At 39.5% G+C, this 22,238-nt stretch overlaps 1 protein-coding gene across 1 annotated transcript in view; it reads right to left on the reverse strand.

Annotated features, from left to right (window-relative positions):
• Nucleotides 1-13,666: 13,666 nt before the first annotated feature.
• The window catches only part of LOC114897992 (protein TonB-like), a 68,083-nt gene continuing 59,511 nt past the window's right edge, over nucleotides 13,667-22,238 (reverse strand). Inside the window, exon 2 of the mRNA XM_029227018.1 lies at nucleotides 13,667-13,934. Coding sequence (XP_029082851.1) covers nucleotides 13,667-13,934 — 268 coding nt within the window. The remainder of the gene's footprint in view (nucleotides 13,935-22,238) is intronic.

Below are 22,238 nucleotides of genomic sequence, written 5' to 3' on the forward strand. Positions count from 1 at the left end.
GGCCCTAATTTGTAGCAATAGCAAATCAAACAAAGGTACCCACCCTAGAGAATCAAATAATAAATGAGCCTATTGGACCATACTCCACTACAACATTGAAAGGATTCAAGAGAGTGATGTCATCACCATGGCAGAATGAGAGCTTTCTACCATCTTCCTCCCAAAGAGCACCAATTTAGGCAATTTTTGAGATCAGACAAATTAAAGAACGCAAGAGGAACAATTTCACTTTACCTGAATCACCCCTCCCCCAAGAAGGCACAGCTCAGTGCCAAGAGAGACTGATTTGGCCCATGATTTCTCCCATGGGGGAAAATGAGCTTGTGAATGAGTGCCCAGCATCCCCAGTTGTGCATTCCACTGCCAAAGACTCCCGCTTCTTTGTTGCCCCATCCGGAATACTGAGGTGTGCTGCACAACAGAAAGATGGGGAGCAGCAGATAGAGCACAAAGAGGGCATCAAAGGAACATAGAGGAGAGAGAGGTAAACACAGAACGGGGTATGTATATGTGGGCCTCAGAGTGGGAGGGAGGAAGGCAGAAAAGGAAGACTCTTAAGCAAGTAAAAACTAACCACATGATCAACAACAAAAGCAATTAGCTATTTGTGCCAAGATGTGGGTAACCCAAGGCAGTGGGAGCACAGAGGAGGCACCTAACCCAGCCTGAGTATCAGGGAAGTCTACCTTATAGGAGGTGCAAGACAGGTAGGAGCTAGTCAGCTTGCGGATGCTCTAATGACGAGTGGGAAGGATACTCCTGGCAGAGAAAAGTTCTGGAGACATTAAGTAGCATACAGCTTGCAGAATTACCTTTCCTATGATTTGATGGACTGACTGCTTTTCTTGCCAAATTAGATACTACTAACTGTGTCACAAACTCCATCAGGAAGGCTGCCCATGAGCCACTGGAGATGCCTCACCTGCAAATCTCCCCAACTGGCTCACAGCTCCCCTAGCACTCTACATGCCTCACCCCCACACACCCCCACCTCATGACTGGCTTTCTGTGCTCGCAGTGGTAGCAAGAGTGAGTTTTTGCGGATGGTTAGTGAGCACACAGGAAAAACCAGCCCAACTCTGCAGGCCTGGGAGAAATCATAGACTTGAGCATTCAGTACCATTACAGGGAAAGAAAAAGGGAGGCTGTCAGCACTTGGTCTGGCTTTGCAGGATCAAGAGAAAGCATGCAATCTTAATTCTGCCACAGCAGGGAACAAGTGTGGAGTAGCATACCCTTAGGAAAGGTCCAAGAGAGCCTCAGAATCCCTAGCAAGGGTGACAGAAATTATTTCTCTCCTAAAGCCAGTCAATAAAGAATGAAAAAAGTGATTGCTACTTCAAATGAGAAGATAGCAAAGCAAGGCTTCAAGGTACATGAAAAATCAAGGAAACATGACACCACCAAAGGAACAAAATAATTTTTCAGTAACCAACCCCGAAGAAATGGAAATCTGAAATTTTCCCAATAAGGAATTCAAAATAGCTGTTTTAAGGAAGTTCAGTGAACTAAAAGAAAACACACACAAAAAGGCAATTCAATATAATCAGAAAAACAATACATGAACAAAATCAGTTCAATAGAGAGACAGGAATTAAAAAAGAAAAACCAAACAGAAACCCTGGAGCTAAGGAATACAAGGAGTGAAGTGGAAAATGCAATAGAGCGCATAAACAGCAGACTGGATAAAGCAAAAGAAAGAACCCGTAAAGTAGAGGACAGGACCTTTGAAATTAACCAATCAGAGGAGAACAAAGAACATTCTTGACCATTATTACTAAATGAAAAACAGTGAAGAAAGCCTACATGAATTTTAAGACACTAACAAGCAAACAATATTTGCATTATGAGAGTCCCAGAAAGAGAAGAGGGAGAGAAAAGGGCTGAAAGCTTATTTAAAGAAATAAGAGCTGAAAACTTTCCAAATCTGGGAGGAGATATGGACATCCAAATACATGAAGCTCATAGGTCTCCATACAGATTCAACCCAAGGAAGACTTCACTGAGACACATTATAATAAAACTGTCAAACAACAAAAACAAAGATACAGTTCTGAAAGCAGAAAATAAATTTTTTTAAAACTCATCTCATTGAATGGATAAAGAAGATGTAGCACATATATACAGCAGAATATTACTAAGCCATAAAAAGAAATGAAATTGAGTTATTTGTAGTGAAGTGGGTGGACCTAGAGTCTGTCGCACAGAGTGAAGTAAGTCAGAAAGAGAAAAACAAATACCGTATGCTAACACATATATATGGAATCCAAAAAAAAAAAAAAGGTTCTGATCAACCTAGGGGCAGGACAGGAATAAAGACACAGATGTAGAGAAAGGACTTGAGGACACGGGGAGGGGAAGGGTAAGCTGGGACAAAGTGAGAGAGTAGCATTGACATATACACACTACCAAATGTAAAATAGATAGCTAGTGGGAAGCAGCTGTATAACACAGGGAGATCAGCTCAGTGCTTTGTGACCACCTAGAGGGGTGGGATAGGGAGGGTGGAAGGATGCAAGCGGGGAGGATATGGGGATATATGTATACATATAGCTGATTCACTTTGTTATACAGCAGAAACTAACACAACATTGTAAAGCAATTATATCCCAATAAAAATGTTTAAAAAATGTCTCATTTCATGCAAGAGAACCCCCATAAGGCTATCTGAATTTCTCAGCAGAAATTTTGCAAGCAAGGAGAGAGTGGAATGATATATACAAAGTGCTAAAAGAAAAAAACTGCCCACCAAGAATATTTTAGCTGGCAAATTTGTCCTTTAGAAATGAAGAGGAGATAATGACTTTCTCAGACAAACAAAAGCTGAGGGAGTTCATCACCATTAGACCTACTTGTTCTAAGAACTAGGAGTTCTTCAAGCTGGAATGAAAGGACACAAATTAATAACATGAAAACATCTAAAAGTATAAAACTCACAGATAAAGGTAAATAGATAGTCAAATTCAGAATACTACTCTGTAATGTGGTGGTGTGTTAACCACTTAACTCTAGTATAAAGGTTAAAGGACAGAAGTATTAAATATAGCTATACCTACAATAATTTTTAACAAATACACGATATAAAAAGATGTAAATTGTTACATCAAAACCATAAAATGGAGGGGGAGCAGTAAAAGAGTAGAGGTTTTTGCAATCACAGTTATCAGCTTAAATAAAACTGATATAACTATATGAAGTTTTATGTAAGCCTCAGGGTAACCACAAAGCAAAAACTTAAATAGATACACAAAAGATAAAAGAAAGGAATCAAGGCATATCACTATGGAAAATCATCAAACCACAAAGGAAGACAACAGGAGAGAAAGAAAGGAAAAATGGAACTATAAAACAGCCAGAAACAATTAACAACATGGCAATAGTAAGTCCTTACCTATCAATAATTACTTTAAATGTAAGTGTATTAAATTCTCCAAGCAAAAGACAGTGGCTGAATGGATTTAAAAAAAAAAAACAATACCCAAGTATATGCTGCCTGAAAGAGACTCACTTCATCTTTAAGGACACACATAGGCTGAAAGTAAAAAGATAAAAAAATACATTCCATGCAAATGGAAACCAAAAGAGAAACAAGGTAGCTATACTATATCATAAAAATAGACTAAAAAAAAATAGACTAAGTCAAAAACTTTTACAAGAGGGAATTCCCTGGTGGTCCAGTGGTTAGGATGCCACACTTTCATTGATGAGGGTGTGGGTTCAATCCTGGTTGGGGAACTAAGATCCTGTAAGCTGTGCAGTGTGGCCAAAAACAACAACAACAACAACAACTGTTACAAGAGACAAAGTCATTATATAATGATAAAATGATCAGTTAATCAGGAGGATAAAACAATTGTAAATAAATGCACCCAATAAGAGCACCTAAATATATTAGGCAAATATTAACAGATATGAAGGGAGAAATATGCTACAATACCATAATAGTAGGAGGCAGTTCCCCATTTTCATCAATGGATAGATCACCAGACAGAAAATCAATAAGGAAACATTGGACTTGAACTACACTTTAGAACACAAAAAACTAATAGACAGATATAGAACATTGCATGCAACAGAACAGAATACACATTCTTCTCAAGCACACATGGAACCTTCTCCAGGATAGATCATATATTAAGTCACAAACAAGTCTTAGCAAAGTTAAATAGATTGAGATCATACCAAGTATCTTTTCCAAACACAATGGTATGAAACTAGAAATCAGTAACAGGAGGAAAACTGGAAATTTCACAAATATATGGAAATTAATGCACTCTGAACAATCAATGGGTCAAGGAAGAAATCAAAAGGGACACCACCAAAACAGTTAGAATAAAAGAATTCAGTAAAGTTGCAGAATACAAACTCGACATACAAAAATCAGATGATTTTCTATACACTAGCAACATACTATCAGAAAGAGAAATTAAGAAAACAATCCCAGGAATTCCCTGGTGGTCCAGTGGTTAGGACTCCATGCTTTCACTGCCAAGGGCACAGGTTCAATCCCTGGTCGGGGAACTAAAATCCCACAAGCAACATGGCAAGGCCAAAAAAAAAAAGGAAGAAGAAAAACACAATCCCATTTACAATAGTACCAAAAACAATAAGATATTTAAGAATAAATTTAATCACAGAGGTGAAAGATCTGTACATGAAAACTATAAGACACTGATGAAAGTAATTGAAGACACAAATAAAGAGAAAGACACCTCATGTTCATATATTGGAAGAATTAATATTGTTAAAATGTTCATACTACCTAAAGCCATCTATAGATTCAATGCAATCCCTATTAAAATTCCAGTGGCATTTTTCACATAAATGGAAAAAATGATCCTAAAATTCATATGGAACCACAAAAGACCCCCCAAATAGCCAAAGTAATCCTGAGAAAGAAGAACAAAGTTTGAGGCGACACACTTTCTGATTTCAAACTATATTACAAAGCTATATTCATCAGAACAGTATAGTACTGGCATAAAAATAGACACATAGACTAATGGAACCGAATCAAGAGCCCAGAAATAAACCCACACATATAGGCCAATTAATCTTTGACAAGAGCACCAAGAACACACAATGGGGAAACGGGCAGAGGACCTGAATAGACATTTTTCTAAAGAAGACATACAAATGGCCAACAGGTATATGGAAAGATGCTCCACATCACTAATTGTCAGAGAAATGAAAATCAAAACCCAGTGAAAGGGCTTTCACCACCAACCCAGTGGTGGTGCAGTTGTTGAGAGTCTGCCTGCCGATGCAGGGTACACAGGTTCACGCCCTGGTCTGGGAAGATCCCACATGACGCGGGGTGGCTAGGCCCGTGAGCCATGGCCGCTGAGCCTCCGCGTCTGGAGCCTGTGCTCCTCAACGGGAGAGGCCACAACAGTTAGAGGTCCGTGTACCGCAAAAAAAAAAAAAAAGCTTAAGGATTAACTGGGCTTTTTACCATTATAGCTTTAATGAATAAAATAATAACTTTGAAAAACTAAAAAAAAAAAAAAGTACATGGTTACATAAGATGCTGGGTGACAGGTATATGGAAACACTCTGTACTGTCATTGTAATTCTTCTGAAAATTGTTTTAAAATAAGAAGTTTTTTAAAAAACTTTAAAAGAAAGGACATGTAGTCATCCTTTCGCCTTATTACCAGTTTTATACAATTTTCCTTAATGGTCCCCCACTGTGATCATAAACATTCTCCAAAGATTGTTCCTGATCACAAAGTAAGGCTGGCCTCATAGTGTTTGGCCTGATGCATTTATATCAAGCAGCAGAGCTAGAGTGACATGCTGATGAACAACTACTAAGGCCAGAGAAGTAACCTTTGTCCAGAGATTTCATAAGGAATCTAGGATTAGACTTTTAAAGACTTTTATTATCTGCCCTTCAATCCTATGGCTCGGAACCCCCCCCCCAAAATTACTTCCACCATGTTTCACCTACAGCAGCTATAAAGAACCCTTTCTCAAGATTCCCCAAATCTGCTGAGGTTTGGCATGCCAGGAAGGACCTTCCTTACTACCTGAAAGTCTGCAATGCTATACCACAGAACAGGTAAGATGCCACTTCAGGTTCCTGGAAGGGCTTTGCGGGATTTGATTCCATATATGAATTGAAACCCTCTCTCCTTAATCAGGTTTGCCAGACTGAATGAGATGCATTCTCAAATATGATATTCCAGGAATGGGTATGACTGCAGAATAGATTTTTCCAATTTCATACCGGTGAAAAGGAGGATGGATACTTATTGAACCCCTGCTAACGTCACTTCCATATAATGTTTAAGATTAAGCAAAGCAGCACTTGCACACCAATGTTCACAGAAGCATTATTCACAGTAGCCAAAAGATGGAAACAATCCAAGTGTCCATCAACAGATAAGCAATGGATAAGCAATGTGATCTATCAAACAATGAAATATTATTCAGCCATAAAAAAGAATGAAGTTCTGACACATGCTACAACATGAATAAACCTTGAAAACATCATGATAAGTCAAAGAAGCCATGCACAAAAGGACAAATATTGTATGATCCCACTTATATGAAATATCTAGAATAGGCAAATTCAGAGTCTTCCCTGGTGGTCCAGTGGTGAAGACTCTGTGCTTCCACTGCAGGAGGCCTGCATTCGATCCCTGGTCAGGGAACTAAGATCCTGCATGCCGCGTGGCACGGCCAAAAAATAATAAATAAATAAATAGGCAAATTCATATAGACAGAAAGTAGACTAGTGGTTACCCGGGCTGGGGCTTGGGTTGGATGCGAAGTTATTGCTTAGTGATTACAGAGTTTTTGTTTGGGACAATGAAAAATTTTGGAAAGAATTAGTGCTGATGATTGAACAACATTGTGAATGAAATTAATGCCACTGAATTGTACACTTTAAAATGATTAAAATGGAAATTTTTACTGTACATATATTTTACCACATTTTTTTCATATCAGGGAAATTTTTTAAATTTATTTTTTATTGAGGTAATACTAGTTTGTAACATTATATAAGCTTCATGTGTACAACATTATACTTCTACATCTATATATACTACAGTGTGCTCACAACCAAAAATTTAGTTTTCATCCATCACCACACAGTTTATCCCCTTTACCCATTCCTCCTTCCTGCCTGTCCCTACCCCTATCCCCTGGTCAAACTACTACTCTGTTCTCCATATCAACATGTTTATTTTTGCTTGGTTTGTTCTGTTCATTTATTTGGGTTTTTTGTTTGTTTTTTATATTCCACATATGAGTGAAATCATACAGTATCTGTCTTTGTCTGGCTTACTTCATTTAGCATAATACACTCAAGATCCATCCATGTTGCCACAAATGGCAAGATTTCAACCTTTTTGTGGCTGAGTAGTATTCCATTGTATATGTATGTGTGTATATATATATATATATACATACCACACATTTTTTATCCATTCATCTGTTGATGGACACTTAGATTGTTTCCATGTCTTGGCTATTGTAAATAATGCTTTAGTGAACACAAGGGTGCATATATCTTTTTGAATTAGTGTTTTTGTATTCTTTCACTACAATTTTTAAAAATTAATAATGAAATATACCAAAAGCATTGAATCATACACCTTAAATGTGTGAGTTGTATGGTATCAACAAAGCTGTTTTGAAACAAAAGATTAGAAAAACGTAAAATTATGTGTTTAATTAAACTGAAGTATAATTCTGACAACCTTTTTTTTGCGGTACGCGGGCCTCTCACTGTTGTGGCCTCTCCCGTTGCGGAGCACAGGCTCAGCGGCCATGGCTCACGGGCCCAGCCGCTCCACTGCATGTGGGATCTTCCCGGACCGGGGCACGAACCCGTCTCCCCTGCATCAGCAGGCGGACTCTCAACCACTGCGCCACGAGGGAAGCCTCTGACAAATTTTCTGATAGCAACATTAATTAGGTTTTGTAATATGTCAGCTTATATATATAATTCCCAAGATCCTTGGTTAACTTTAAAATCTAGTATAAATGGTAATTATAATTTTGGATATCTGGGTAATTTCTAAGTAAGATAGGATGCTCAAACATTGGTCATGAGGTATAGCCTATATCTAGCTTTGCTTTTTATTTTTATATGTTATGAAGTAGTTAGATCTTTGTGTCAGTCAAATTGCCACTTAAGAAGGTATAAAAGGGATGTGTATAGCAGTGGGGGTTATTTCACGTGTTCTTATAAACTTTTGGTTTGTGATTTTGTGATTTATAACAAGAAATATTATAAATTGTGATTTATAATAAGAAATATATATTTTGTCTTCCCCTTGTTTCTGGCTCCTAAAACCCTTGGAATTTCCTAAGTGATGAGAGTAATAAAGGTGTCTTTTGTTATGTTAATGAAGTGACTTTTAGAATGCCTGTGATCACCTAAGGATGGGAGCTGGTCACCAGAGGAACCAACCACGTGATTAGAGGGTTGGAACTTTCAGTCCCACCCCTCTGACTTCTGGGAGGGGGTGAGGAGCAATGGCCAATGATTTAACCAATCATGCCTATGTAATAAAGTGTCCATTAAAACCCAAAAGGTTGGGGTTCAGAGAGCTTCTGGGTTACATGGAGATTCTGAGAGGTTCTGGGAGTGCCTGGAAAGGAAATGGCAGCTCTGCGCCCTTACCCTTGCGTTGCCCTATACATCTCTTCCATCTGGCTGTTCTGAGTTATATCCTTTTGTAATAAACCAGTAATCTAGTAAATAAAATATTTCTCTGAATTCTGTGAGCCTCTCCAGGAAATTACTCAAACCCAGAGAAGGCGTGGGTCGTGAGAACTTCCAATCTGTAGCCAGTCTGTCAGAAGCACAGGTAACAACCCCTAGAGAAGAGCAGGGTGGGGTGGGGGGGGTCTGAACCCTTAACGTGTGGGATCTGATGCTGCCTCCGGGTAGATAGTGTCAGAATTGAGTTGAATTGTAGGACACCCACCTGGTGTCTGAGAATTATTTGTTGTTGTGGGGAAGTCTATACACACACACACACACACACACACACACACACACACACGGAATTGGGTCCAGGAACCTAAAAGTTTTGATAAAATATTTGTTCATGATAGACAGTTCTCAGTGTTCTCTCTCTGAAACAGAACCTAGTCACTTTGGTAAAAGTTATAATAAAGGTGATCGAGCAACAGTGTTAGAGGAGTATATTGTATATCAGAATGTTCATATCAACTTTTCTCTTCATGAGAAAACAAAAGCAAACTTAAAAAATCAAATAAACTAAACTGTATATTTGTATTATGCTCTACACTGGTAAAATCTGGAAAATGACATGTTTGTTTTTAAAGACAAAATTTTCAGATGATTCTGACTAAGGATTTAAGCTTGCTTGATGACATGAACTTGGATTCTGTATAAAATTGCTTCTAAGCTAGTAGTTTCTATGAGAAAGTGGTTTTTGTTTTGTTTTGTTTAACCCATTTAAAGTATTAGAAGTTCAGCTTCTTTGTGGTCTGGGAGTTTGGGCAATATTGGATTTATGTAAGCTCTTGTTAGTCTCTATAAACCAATCAGAACATACCTCCCTTAATTTGAGAGTCTTTATAATCTAATTTGTTAACACCCTTAGGAGATAGGAAAATATTCCAAGCTGGAATAATGAGATTTAAGGCTTTTCTCATTTATCAGCCTACAGACTGTCTGGAGTTTGCAGCTTCAGTTCTACAACTTGCGCCACTAGTCAGAGTAGACACAGAATAACAAAAACTCACCAGTCCAGATCTCAAAGGGCTCTTCTCCTTTCCGCTGGGCACAAAATATTTTAAGTGACTTGATCTCACAAATAAACAATCAGACAAATAAAAAGAACCAATGAACCAAAAAAAATCTCTGTCATCTCTCCTCACCCAGCAGAGAGATCTCATTATCCACCTGGCAGAGATCACCAAATGTCAAATCATAAAACTAGATTCCTGACCATTGCTGCTACCCGTGGGAAAAACTCATCACCCCTGCACAATTAATTTCTTTTTTTTGGCTGCACCGAAGCTAGTTCCCCCAACATGAATTTGAACCTGGGCTCCAGGCAGTGAGAGCGTGGAATCCTAACCATTGGACCACCCCAGTTAAATTCTTGTGTACCTAGACTGACCTCTCAGACAATGCAGTCCAGCCTGGCCTAGTGGTCTGGTGCCCTCCCTTCATGGACTGGCTATGGAAAGGGACACAGCCCAAAAGACAAGTTAGACAAGTCACAAACAGACTTGACCAATAACCAGAAACCAAAACAAAGAATCAAAAGGAAAAAGGAAGAAGCGAAGTTAGCAGAAGTAATGGTCCAGTGCTTCTTAAGATTCATTCCAGGGGTCAAGAAAAGACATTGCTTAAACAACCCTTGAGATTCTACCACTAATCTTTTCAGAAGGTAACTGGACAGAGCTTCCACTTCTGAATTCCTAGCTCTAACATAAGGGAAGAAACCTTTCAGAATCCCTAAGCCAGGCTTTCTTAGTATGGGTTTATCTGTCTTTTGAAACCTCCCAGCTCACTATCAGGTAAGGTCAGGAGAACTCATAGCAAAGTCTTAGGAAAAGGAAGAGACTCTACACAGCACGTAACTGGCTTGTTGAATGGTCTAAAACTCGGTTGGGGTAGAAACATAAAACCGTTATTATCCTCTAATCACTTCCTTCAACTCGGTTTTGTCACATTTCCCTTTCCAGTGCCTTAATGTCTTGGGCAGGCTCATTAGCTTTCTAACCATTCAGTATAATTTAAAACTCTAGTTGCATGTTCGTCAACTCATCGTCATCATTACGGTGCCACTTCTATTCTCATCTCCACCCCACCCCCAACTTCTCCATTTCCATCCCAAACAGGATCATCTCTGCAGCCAGATAATTGTCCATTTCCAGCTCCTTTCATATTCATTTGGGGAAAAAACAAAACAAGACAACAACAACAACAAAAATGCTGAACAAAGGATTGAATGAAAAGGCAGACCACAATTTTCCCTTCTCTAAATTCCTTGTATCAAAGCCTGACCTGTGGAAAAGAGGGGGAAGGAATGGAAAGAGGTTCAGATTAAATCAGACTTGAGATCTCTTACTCCGTATGTTTCTTTCTCCTTTGCCTCTTCTGGTCTCTGACTTATCCTAGCTTCTCTCTTTGTGTCTTTGTCTTTGTATCTCTCTCAGGCTGCCTTACCTCCCTTCTACTCCCTCCAACTTCCTATCCCAATCCCTGCCCTGCTCTACACGCACCATGAACAGTGGAGAAGTTCTATCTGAAATCTAACGTGAGTGATTTCTTTTGAAGTTTCTCACTTGGAATCTGGGGAGGAAATTTTGTATGGAGGGATCATCAACGTTCATAGTCCCCAACATTCCTCCAAACTTTTAGACTTCTTCATGAATCTTTCTCAATTTTCACCTTGGATGAAGTGAGGATAGAAAGGAAATAGGTAAGAATAAGGATGCGGTGCATTGGAGATAGGATGGAGATAGCAATGAAGATTGAGATTCACCAAGGATGAGAATTGGAACGGGATAGGAACGAACCTTGGAAGAAGCAGGAGCTGGTGATAAAGATGGATGAAACTGAAGATAAAAATGAAGATGGAGATGTGGGTGGAATGGAGACCAGATAGGGATGGAGATGGGGTAGAATCTGAGGATAGAGGGGGGGATAGAGGAGGAGAAGGATGGGAATGAAAATGAAGATGGGAAGATGGATCTGTAGGGATGGGGGAATGGAGATGAGGAGAGGGGTATAGAGATGGGGATATGAGTGGAGGTAGAGTGGGAGTGGAAATTGGAATAGGATGGAATCATAAAATGTGTGGCATCAGGTTGGAGATGATGATTCTTATGAAGTCAGGATGGGACTAGTACACTCCATAGCCTCCAGTTGGTGGGGTCTCCTCATCCAGTACTCTTGAGTAGGGAACTGGCAGTGTAGTGTAAACTCAGCTGGTAGCCACTGGCCTATAGGAAACTCCAAATCGTAGGAGTACAGGCTGCTCCGTGGTAGTACTCTCTTGCTACCCTGCCATCTCTATCCTGTTTCCTTTCTTCCTGCTCAACCAGACACAGAAGGTAGACCAAGTCCATTTCATGTCCAGCATGGGCATGAGATGCCAGTCTCCTTGTGTGATTACCTCCAATATACCTACAAGTGATTCTCTTGGACCACCCTTTCTTGGGGAGGGACATGAAATCTCCTCCTCCCCAGCATGAAGGGAAAAGAAAAGCCGTAGCTCTTCTCCCAAGGCCAAAGACTCATATGTCTGATAACCCCCCTCATTCCCTCTCTCCCTCCTCCTTTTTTTTCTGCTTTCTTTGAGAGGGGGTTTTGGAATGGTGGTTAGGGGTAGCAGAGCTAGTGGGTTACCTCTTAAGTCCTCAAAGGGGTGGCCAGCCCTTAATTATCAGAACACCTGATGCTGCCTTGTTCTCAGCTTTGGTCCTAATGGACCTTCTAGAATAACAGGAAAAAGTCCATTTCAACATCTTTTTATAACCATTGTCATTGAATTGATCGAGCTAAGAGAGGGTCAGACCAAATTTAACTGAGAAATTGTTCTCTCCTCCAGGTACAGATGTGAATGGTTTTTCCCAGTATGAACTGAGAAGTATCAGAAAAAGGTATATTCTTATGAGGTGCAGTCATGGATGGTGGAGGCTCTATGTTGACTCTATTTGAATGTGCTCCTTGTATAAACTAAGTTACAAAATCTCCTAGGAGAATGTCCCCAGATGCTTGTAGCCTGAGGCAGTCTTCCTGCTCTCATTATGGGCATTTATTCCAGCCCTTGCCATACTTCTTGAAGGAGACTTCGGCTCCAGACTTTAAAGAATAACATTTCCATGGAAGGTAGTGGCCTATATGAGGAGGTACCCAGGGCTGGATAGTCCTGTTGGATAACAGGTAGGTATGGGCTTCCTTTGTCCAAACCCATACTTTTCCATTGGCCAGTTTCTGCACTAATACCACACTATCTTTTTTAAAAGTACTTTTTATTTTTTATACAATTTTGAAAGGTTACACCCCATTTACAATTATTACAAAATTTTGGCTATATTCCCTGTGTTGTACAATACATTCTTGTAGCCTATCTTACACCCAATAATTCGTACCTCCCACTCTGCCACCACTATATTGCCCCTCGCTGTCTCCCCGTTGGTAATCACCAGTTTGTCCTCTACATCTGTGAGTCTGCCTCTTTTTTGTTATATTTACTAGTTTGCTGTATTTTTAGATTCTGCATATAAGTGATATCATACAGTATTTGTCTTTCTCTGTCTGACTTATTTCACTTAGCATAATGCCCTCCAAGTCCATCCATGTTGCTGCAAATGGCAAAAATTTCTTTCTTTTTTATGGCTGAGTAGTATTCCATTGTATATATATATACCACATCTTCTTTATCCATTCATCTACTGATGGAGACTTAGATTGCTTCCATATCTTGGCAATTGTAAATAATGCTGCTATGAACATTGGTAATACCACACTATTTTAATTATGATAGTTTGTAATAAATACTACTCCCTAGTAGTGTGGGTCCTACTGTCTCAGTTTTTTTCAGGAAGTAATTGGTAATTCTTTTTTTTTTTCATTTTTATAAAACTTGATTTTAAAAAATAGTATTTCAAAGTGTACACTCACCAGAAGTACACAGTTATCAAAAATGCACTCACTTTACTTGGTATCTCCAGCACCTTCAGCTTTCTGTGCCTGGTCTGTTTTGGGATCTCCATTTTCTGCAGGGTTATTCCCATCCTTACCAATATCAGCTTTCCCTTTTTCCCCTTTGGGTACCTTCTCTCTCTTCTTTGCAGGGGCCTTTTTAGGCTTGGACTCTGGCTTTGGAGGAACAGGTTTAGCAGATAACCTTGCAGATCTTCTCTGTGGTTTGTCCTTCACCTTGGCTTTACCTCTAGCATCCGCTTCAGACTTTCTCTTGGGCCTGGTTGAGACAGGACATAGGCTCTGGACACAGGGATGCAGTGGTGCACCAGCTCTGGTCAGTCCAGGGGTCACTTTCGCCTCTCTTCTTCACTGCTCCGGTAATTGGTAATTCTTATCCATTTACATTCCCACAAATATTTTATGACATTATTGTCATGCTGGCATTTTCTTTGGTATTGCATTGAATCTATAAATCTATTTGAAGAAACTAAATATGTTACTCTTCCAATACATAAACATATCTTTCCATCTATTTAGATCTTCTATAATGTCTCTCATTAAAGTTTTATCATTTTCCCTGAAGACGTCTTGCACATATTTTGGTAGACTTGTTCCTAGGACTTCATTTTTTTTTATGCCATTGTGAATTTTTTTTTAATTTCAATTTTTGCTTTCTTACAGGAATGTATATAGAAATACAATTGATTTTTTTTTTTTTTTGCTGTACGCGGGGCCTCTCACTGTTGTGGCCTCTCCCGTTGCAGAGCACAGGCTCCGGACGCGCAGGCTCAGCGGCCATGGCTCACAGGCCTAGCCGCTCTGCGGCATGTGGGATCTTCCCGGACCAGGGCATGAACCCGTGTCCCCTGCATCGGCAGGTGGACTCTCAACCACTGCGCCACCAGGGAAGCCCTACAACTGATTTTTTAGTGTTGGTTTTATATCTAGCAACTGTGCTAAGTTTTAATTATTTATCTTTACATTACTTAAGGTTTTTAAATACATATAATCATAGGATCAGCAAATAATGCCAGTTTTGTTTCTTCCTTTCCAGTCCTTTATATTTTAATTTTTTTCCTTTTCATACATCACAGGCTTTGACCTCAAGGACAACATTGAATAGAAGCGATGATTGCAGGCATTCGTGTCTTGTTCCAATCTCAAAAGGAAAGCTTTGTTGCTTGCTCCAGGGTTTTTGTAAACAGCTTTTATCAGACTAAGGAAATGTCATTCTATTCTTAGTTTGTTAGGAGTTTTGGGGAATAGATATTAAATGTTATCAAATGCTTTTTCTATGTCTATTGAAACAGTCATATGATTTTTCTCTTATGATTTGTGAATGTGGTGAATCAAGTTGATTGATATTTTGAATGTTCAAACTAAAGGTATTTTATTAGTTGGATTTACACATCTGAAATTCTAAATCTTGGTTACTACTGGAACAGCTTCCACAAATTTCAGATTAATTTTTTTTAATGTACATGTTAGAGGAGGAACTCTCTTACATTCAACACCAAAATCTCTTTTCTGAAACCTCCAGCCAGTCTTCTCCTACAGTTACCTGAACAAAAGGGTACAGGTCAATGTTCCACTGCTTTAACAATTAAATCCACTTTAGTTGTTTCCTTTAAAAGTATGTAGTAAAATTGCAAATCAAAAGAGAAAACTGGAACCATTTACAGTTTGGTTGGAAATAGAGCTTATTTCACCTTGATGCAGTGTCTTTTAATACATATTTAGCAGAGTTTCCATAAATCTCAACAACTTAATCCCACTTACTAAAATTTCATAGGAAAATCCAATTTTTGAGCAGAAAGGGCAATCTTACGTCTCCTTTATCTGTTAGCACTTTTTAATTTTCTAAAAGAATAGTTATTAATAATTTCTAGCAATTCTCATAGCTTTTTTCCTCTCTAATTAAAAAAAAATCTCAAGTGCACATTGTTTCTTTAGCTTAAGTAAACAGAATTTTTGAAAGCAGAGATTAAACCTTCTGGGCGTTTAGGTGAATTGGCAGAAATCCTGACCTCTCATTCTTATACCAGCAACCACACCCAGCAGCTGTTACACAGACACTGAAACAGCCTGTATCTCTCTAGCTTTTGAAAGACTTTGTATATCTCAAAAGTTTTGAGTCTGTGAAGGGATAAATAAAATGTGGTATATACATAGCGTGGACTATTGTTCAGCCTTAGAAAGGAAGGAAAAGGGTGGGAGAATTGAATGAAGGTGGTCAAAAGGTACAAATTCCAGTTATAAGTTAAATGAGTACTGTGCATGTAATGTACAACATGGTGACTATAGTTAATGCTGTTGTATGGCATATTTGAAAGTTGCTAAGAAACTAGATCCTAAAAGTTCTCATCACAAGGAAAAAAATTTTTTTGGTAACTATATGAGGTAGTGGATGTTAACTTATTGTGGTAATCATTTCACAGTATATGTATGTCAAGTCATTATGCTGTACACCTTAAACTTATTCAGTGCTATATGTCCATTATACCTCAATAAAGGGGAAAATATTAAACTAAATTTTAAAAGGAAGGAAAGTCTGACATGTGCTGTAACATGGGCAAAACTTGAAGACATTATTCTAGTGAAATAAACTAGTCGCAAATAGACAAAGAGTACATGATTTCACTTCTATGAGGCACCCATAGTAGTCAAATCCATAGAGACAGAAAGTAGAATGCTGGTTGCCAGGGGCTGGATGGGAAGAAGAAACGGGGAGTTGTTGTTTTATGAGTATAGAGTTTCAGTTTTGCAAGATGAAAAAGTTCTGGTTGCACAACAATGTGAATATACTTAACACTACTGAACTGTACACTTAAAAATAATGAAGATGGGGCTTCCCTGGTGGCGCAGTGGTTGAGAGTCCGCCTGCCGATGCAAGGGACGCGGGTTCGTGCCCCAGTCTGGGAGGATCCCACATGTCGTGGAGCGGCTGGGCCCATGGGCCATGGCCGCTGAGCCTGCACGTCCGGAGTCTGTGCTCCTCAACGGGAGAGGCCACAACAGGGAGAAGCCCGCGTACCACAAAAAAAAAAAAAAAAAAAACGAAGATGGTAAATTTTATGTTATGTTTTACCCTAATTAAAAACAAAACAAAAGACATAGAGTCTGTATCTGTAGCATCTGGCTATTAGTTAACAAATCAGTTTTCTTTTTCCTCTGTGGCATCATCAGTATTTCTTTTAAAGACGTTTCTCAATCTTTAAACAATGACAGCTGCACTTACAGCTTAACACTATAACAGCACAGGAAATCCATTGGGGTCGGAGTCTCATTACTAAAGATGAGTTGAGCCCTTTGCTGAGTGCAAGCTCGAACAGATTCTTTGGGGTAGATGGATCTGTGTTTCTTTAAGGGATGAATCGGGAGGTCACGATCCATTTTCAGACTCCTTTCCTGCCAGTATCCACATCTCAGCTACCTCAGCCTGGACAGCTCCTCTAATTATATCTGGGGTGAAATCCTTATGGCCTGGAGTGTTCACTAAAGTCATAATTTGATTTCCTACTTTGTCACGTCAATATCGATCCCTACTTCCTTTTCCCTGTCTTTGCTTGTGTCATCTGAGACTGCGCATATGTGAACAAAGATTTGCCAGGCTTTTTAGACTGCCATTTATACCTGTGCATAGTTCTTTTGTTTATATTACCCAGAAGCAGCAAATGGCCCATCAATGACATCATCAACCAGACCAATGACCGCCAGGCTAAGCAGTTGATCTTCTTACACTTTCGCCATTTCTGCAGTAACAAACAATGCGCAGATCTTAGTGGTTTGGAGCAACAGCGTTTGTTTCATGCTCAGGTTAAATTTTGGCTGCGGTATTCACATTTTCTTCATTCTGGAACCCGAAAGGGTAGAGCAGTCCTTATCTTGGACACCCTACTCGTATCACAGAAGGATCAATGGTAGAACCACACAATGGCTCCTAAAGCTTCTGCTTGAAAAGGGCGTGGGCCACTTTTGCTCACATTTTATTGGCTTAAGCAAGTCCTTTGACCATGCCTGATGCCCATAGAGAATTAGAAGTATAATTCTCCCATAGGATGGGGCAACAAATAATTGAGACCAATGACATAGTGTGCTAATGCTATGTTTAAGATTTTTGTATTTATATTTAGGGGTGAGATTGGCCAGCCTATAATCTTCCTTCCTCAAAGTGTCCTTGTCGTGCTCGCTTCAGCAGCACATATACTAAAATTGGGAAGGGTCCTTGTCAGGTTTTGGCATCAAGGTTATGATGGCCTCATAAAATCACATGGAAAGTGTTCCCTCTTCATTAGTTCTCTGGAAACATTTGTATAAGATTAGAATCGTGTCTTCCTTGCATGTGGGATGGAACTCACCAGTGGCAGTCAATCTGCCATCTGACTTCTGTTTGGTTAGCACTGATGGAGCATTCCTCCTACAGCAGCTCTTTCACATCCTGTGAAAACAAACAGTGATATTCACTAGCACCCAGCAAAACGGATATGAAATGTCACTTCTTCTGGTCATAAGATTATTGCCGTTGTTAAATCCAGCCTATTTCCAATTCCAACAAAGAGAGAAGCTCATGATGGCTTTGCAGTTATTAAAGCTAACACCACTCTATGTTAACCCCTCCTAAAATACCAACAGATTCGTGAGATTCTCAAGGAAAGTTCCCCTCAGGAAGTTCCGGTTTCAGCAGGAGGATGTAAAGAGGGTCCCTCTGCCTTTCACATACTGCACACAAGAGGATGAACTTATTGCTTTTTTCCCAGCTTATTCCTTTGCTGCTCATGAATCTGTTATATTTATTCCTTATTCTACTTGGTGTGATGCATAATTGTAGACCATTGTGGAAAAACAGGAATTTTTCACCTCTGGAGGAGTAAAATTTTCTGTGGTCCTTTATGCTCTGTATATGCCTTACCTTTTGCTGTAGCCACCGGCTCTGCCCCCACCCCAAAAATGTACTGTTCTTTAAAAATCTTATACTGATTTTCCGTGTAGAAATGCTACTCAGAACGTGGTTTGTGAACCCAGCAGCATGGGTGTTACCCGGGAGCTTCTTAGAAATGCAGAATCCCATGGACTTCCCTGGTGGCACGGTGGTTAAGAATCCGCCTGCCAATGCAGCAGACAAGGGTTCGAGCCCGGGTAAGATCCCACATGCTGTGGAGCAACTAAGCCTGTACGCCACAACTACTGAGCCCATGTGCCACAACTACAGAAGCCTGTGCACCTAGAGCCCGTGCTCCACAACAAGAGAAGCCATTGCAGTGAGAAGCCCGCGCACCATAACGAAGAGTAGCCACCGCTCACCGTAACTAGAGAAAGCCCATGCACAGCACCAAGATCCAACGCAGCCAAAAATAAATAAATATATAACTAAGAAATGCAGAATCCCCGGACCGACGGATTCAGAGTCTGCATTTTAGCAAGATGCCCAGGGGTCTGTGAGCACACTAAAGTTTAAGTGCTCTAGCTCAGGGGTCCGCAACTGCTCCCCCCCTCCACCAGCCACACTGGAGGAGGTGAGAGGCGGATGAGCGAGCGAAGATTCATCTGCCGCTCCCCATCGCTCCCCATCGCTCGCACTACTGCGTGAACCACCCCCACTCCCACCCCCGTCCATGGAAAAATTGTCTTCCACGAAACCAGTCCCTGGTGCCAAAATGTTGTGGACCACTGCTCTAGCTGATGCCATGGCCCTTTACCTTTGCCAGGTCACACTACTGCTTTTGTCCCCCCACCCCCTATCAATGCCTTTCCTCTGGCAATCCTGTCTGCCAAATTCAGGAAAGGACACCAGGAGACTGCTCTCATGAAAATTTGACATTGTGCTTTGTGGGGTTTTTTTTAATCCCTTATAAAAGCACTATTTATTTTAAGAACTCTTTCATTGTGAAATATAACACATGTTAAAGTGCATAAAATATAAATGTAAAGTACAACTAATTCTTTTTTGTAATCAAAATGCATTTTTGTAGTCTTTCAGCATGTTTTAAAATAGAGATATTGTTGACATACAATATTATATTTGTTTCAGATGTACTACATAGTGATTTGACATTTTTGTACATTATTAAATGGTCACCAGGATAAGTCTAGTTACCATCTGTCCCCATACAAAGTTATTACAATATTATTGACCATATTCCTTATGCTGTTTATTACATCCCTGTGGCTTATTTATTTTCTAACTGAAGGTTTGTATTTCTTAATCCCCTTCATCTATTTCTCCCCCACTCCACCCCTCCCCTCTGGCAACCAGCCATTTGTTCTTTGTATCTATGAGTCTGCTTTCGTTTTGTTTTGTTTGCTTGTTTTTTAGATTCCACATATAAGTGAGATCATGTGTTATTTCTCCTTCTCTGTCTGACTTATTTCACTTAGCATAATACCCTCTAGATACATCCATGTTGTCACAAATGGCAAGATTTCATTTTTTATGGCTAATATTCCATTGTATATATATACCACATCTTCTTTAGCCATTCATCTATTGATGGGCACTTAGGTTGCTTCCACATCTTGGCTATTGTAAATAATGGTGCAATGAACATTGGTTTGTATGTATCTTTTTTTGTTTGTTTTTTGCAGCTCGCGGGCCTCTCACTGTTGTGGCCTCTCCCGTTGCGGAGCACAGGCTCCAGACGTGCAGGCTCAGCGGCCATGGTTCACGGGCCCAGCCGCTCCGCGGCACGTGGGATCTTCCCGGACCGGGGTACGAACCCTTGTCCCCTGCATCGGCAGGCGGTCTCTCAACCACTGCGCCACCAGGGAAGCCCTGTATGTATCTTTTTGAATTAGTGTTTTTGTTTTCTTTGGGTAAATACTCAGAAGTGGAATTGCTGGATCATATGGTAATTCTATTCTTAATTTTTTGAGGAACCTCCATACTGTTTTCCCTAGGGCAACCACCAATTTACTTTCCCACAAACAGTGCATGAGGGTTCCCTTTTCTCTTATTTGTTGTCTTTTTGATGTACAATGACTAATTCTAATGTGAACATCCATTTAACCACCACCCAGATCAAAAAATAGAACTTAGCTAGCACCCCAAAGGCAGCCTCTCACCCATACAAGACTTCCCTCCAGATCACATGCCCCTTTCTATCCCTAGAGGTAACTATGATCCTGAACTTTATGTTAATTACTTGTTTATTTTTCTTTGTAGTTTTATCACATATATATGTCTCTAAACAATATAGTTATTTTGGCTTGTTTTTTTGAACTTTATACAAATGATATCATTTGTATCTTGCTTCATGCACTCAGGGGACAAGATTCATTTGTGGTGTTGTAGTTCATTCATTTTATAATTGCAATATAAGTATCATAATCAGGAAATTAATACTGATACAATACTAAATGGCTTTATTCTTTGCCAATTATACTAATAACATTCATTATAAGCATTATTCTTTGCCAATTATACTAATAACATTCATTATAAGCACAGACAATCTAGGACCATGAGTTACATTCAGTTGTCATGTCTCAATTCTTCTTTATTCTGGAACAATTCCTCAGTCGTTCCTTGTCTTTTATGATCTTGACATTTTTGAAGAGTACATTTTGAAATGTCTTTTAATTTGGGTTTGTTATGATGTTTCCTCATGACTAATTAAGGTTATGCATTTTTTGGCAGGAAAACAGGGTAAGTGATGTGCCCTTCTCAGTGCATTGTATCAGAAGATGTATGATATCTGGTGTCCTTTTACTGATGATATTAACTTTCACCACAAATTTCTTCACTATAAAGATAAAAAATATAATTTTATTGATATGCTAAAAATATTTTTATTGATATGCTAAGAAAGAGAAAATGAAATCATATTAAATGCTCAATAAAACCACAAAAGGCAGAAAAAGAGGAGAAGGCAAAAACAGGAACAAAGAACAAGGGCAACAATAGAAAATAGTAATAAATATGGTAGATATTAATCCAACTATATCAATAATCATTTTAAATTTCAATGGTCTAAATACACCAATTAAGAGACAGAGATTGTCAGCATAGATAAAAGAACATAATTATATGTTTCTACGAGAAACCCACTTTAATTTTTCTTGGTATAAAATACTTTCATTTTAGCAAGAGAGAAGGAGTATGAAGACACTTGAAGGAGATCAGAAGTTATGTTCCATACTCCAACTTGATTTTCCCAACTGGATGGGATTAAGAAACCCACTCTAAATATAAAGACACATACAGATTAAAAGTAAAGGTGTAGAGGAAGATATACCATGCTAACACTAATCAAAAGGAAGCTGGAGTAGTTGTATTAATTTAAGACATAGCAAACTTCCAAGCAAGGAAAATTATCAGGCATAAAGAGGGGCATTACATAACGATAAAAGGGTCAGTTCTCCATGAAGACGTAACAGTCCTTCTTGCGTATGCACCTAACAACAGAGCATCAAAATATGTGAGTCAGGGGCTTCCCTGGTGGCGCAGTGGTTGAGAGTCCGCCTGCTGATGCAGGGGACATGATTTCGTGCCCCGGTCCGGGAAGATCCCACATGCCGCGGAGTGGCTGGGCCCGTGAGCCATGGCCGCTGAGCCTGCGCGTCCGGAGCCTGTGCTCCGCAGCGG

The sequence above is a fragment of the Monodon monoceros genome, unplaced genomic scaffold (assembly GCF_005190385.1).
Source record: "Monodon monoceros isolate NGI ecotype Baffin Bay Population unplaced genomic scaffold, NGI_Narwhal_1 Super_Scaffold_18, whole genome shotgun sequence".
NCBI lineage: Eukaryota > Metazoa > Chordata > Mammalia > Artiodactyla > Monodontidae > Monodon > Monodon monoceros.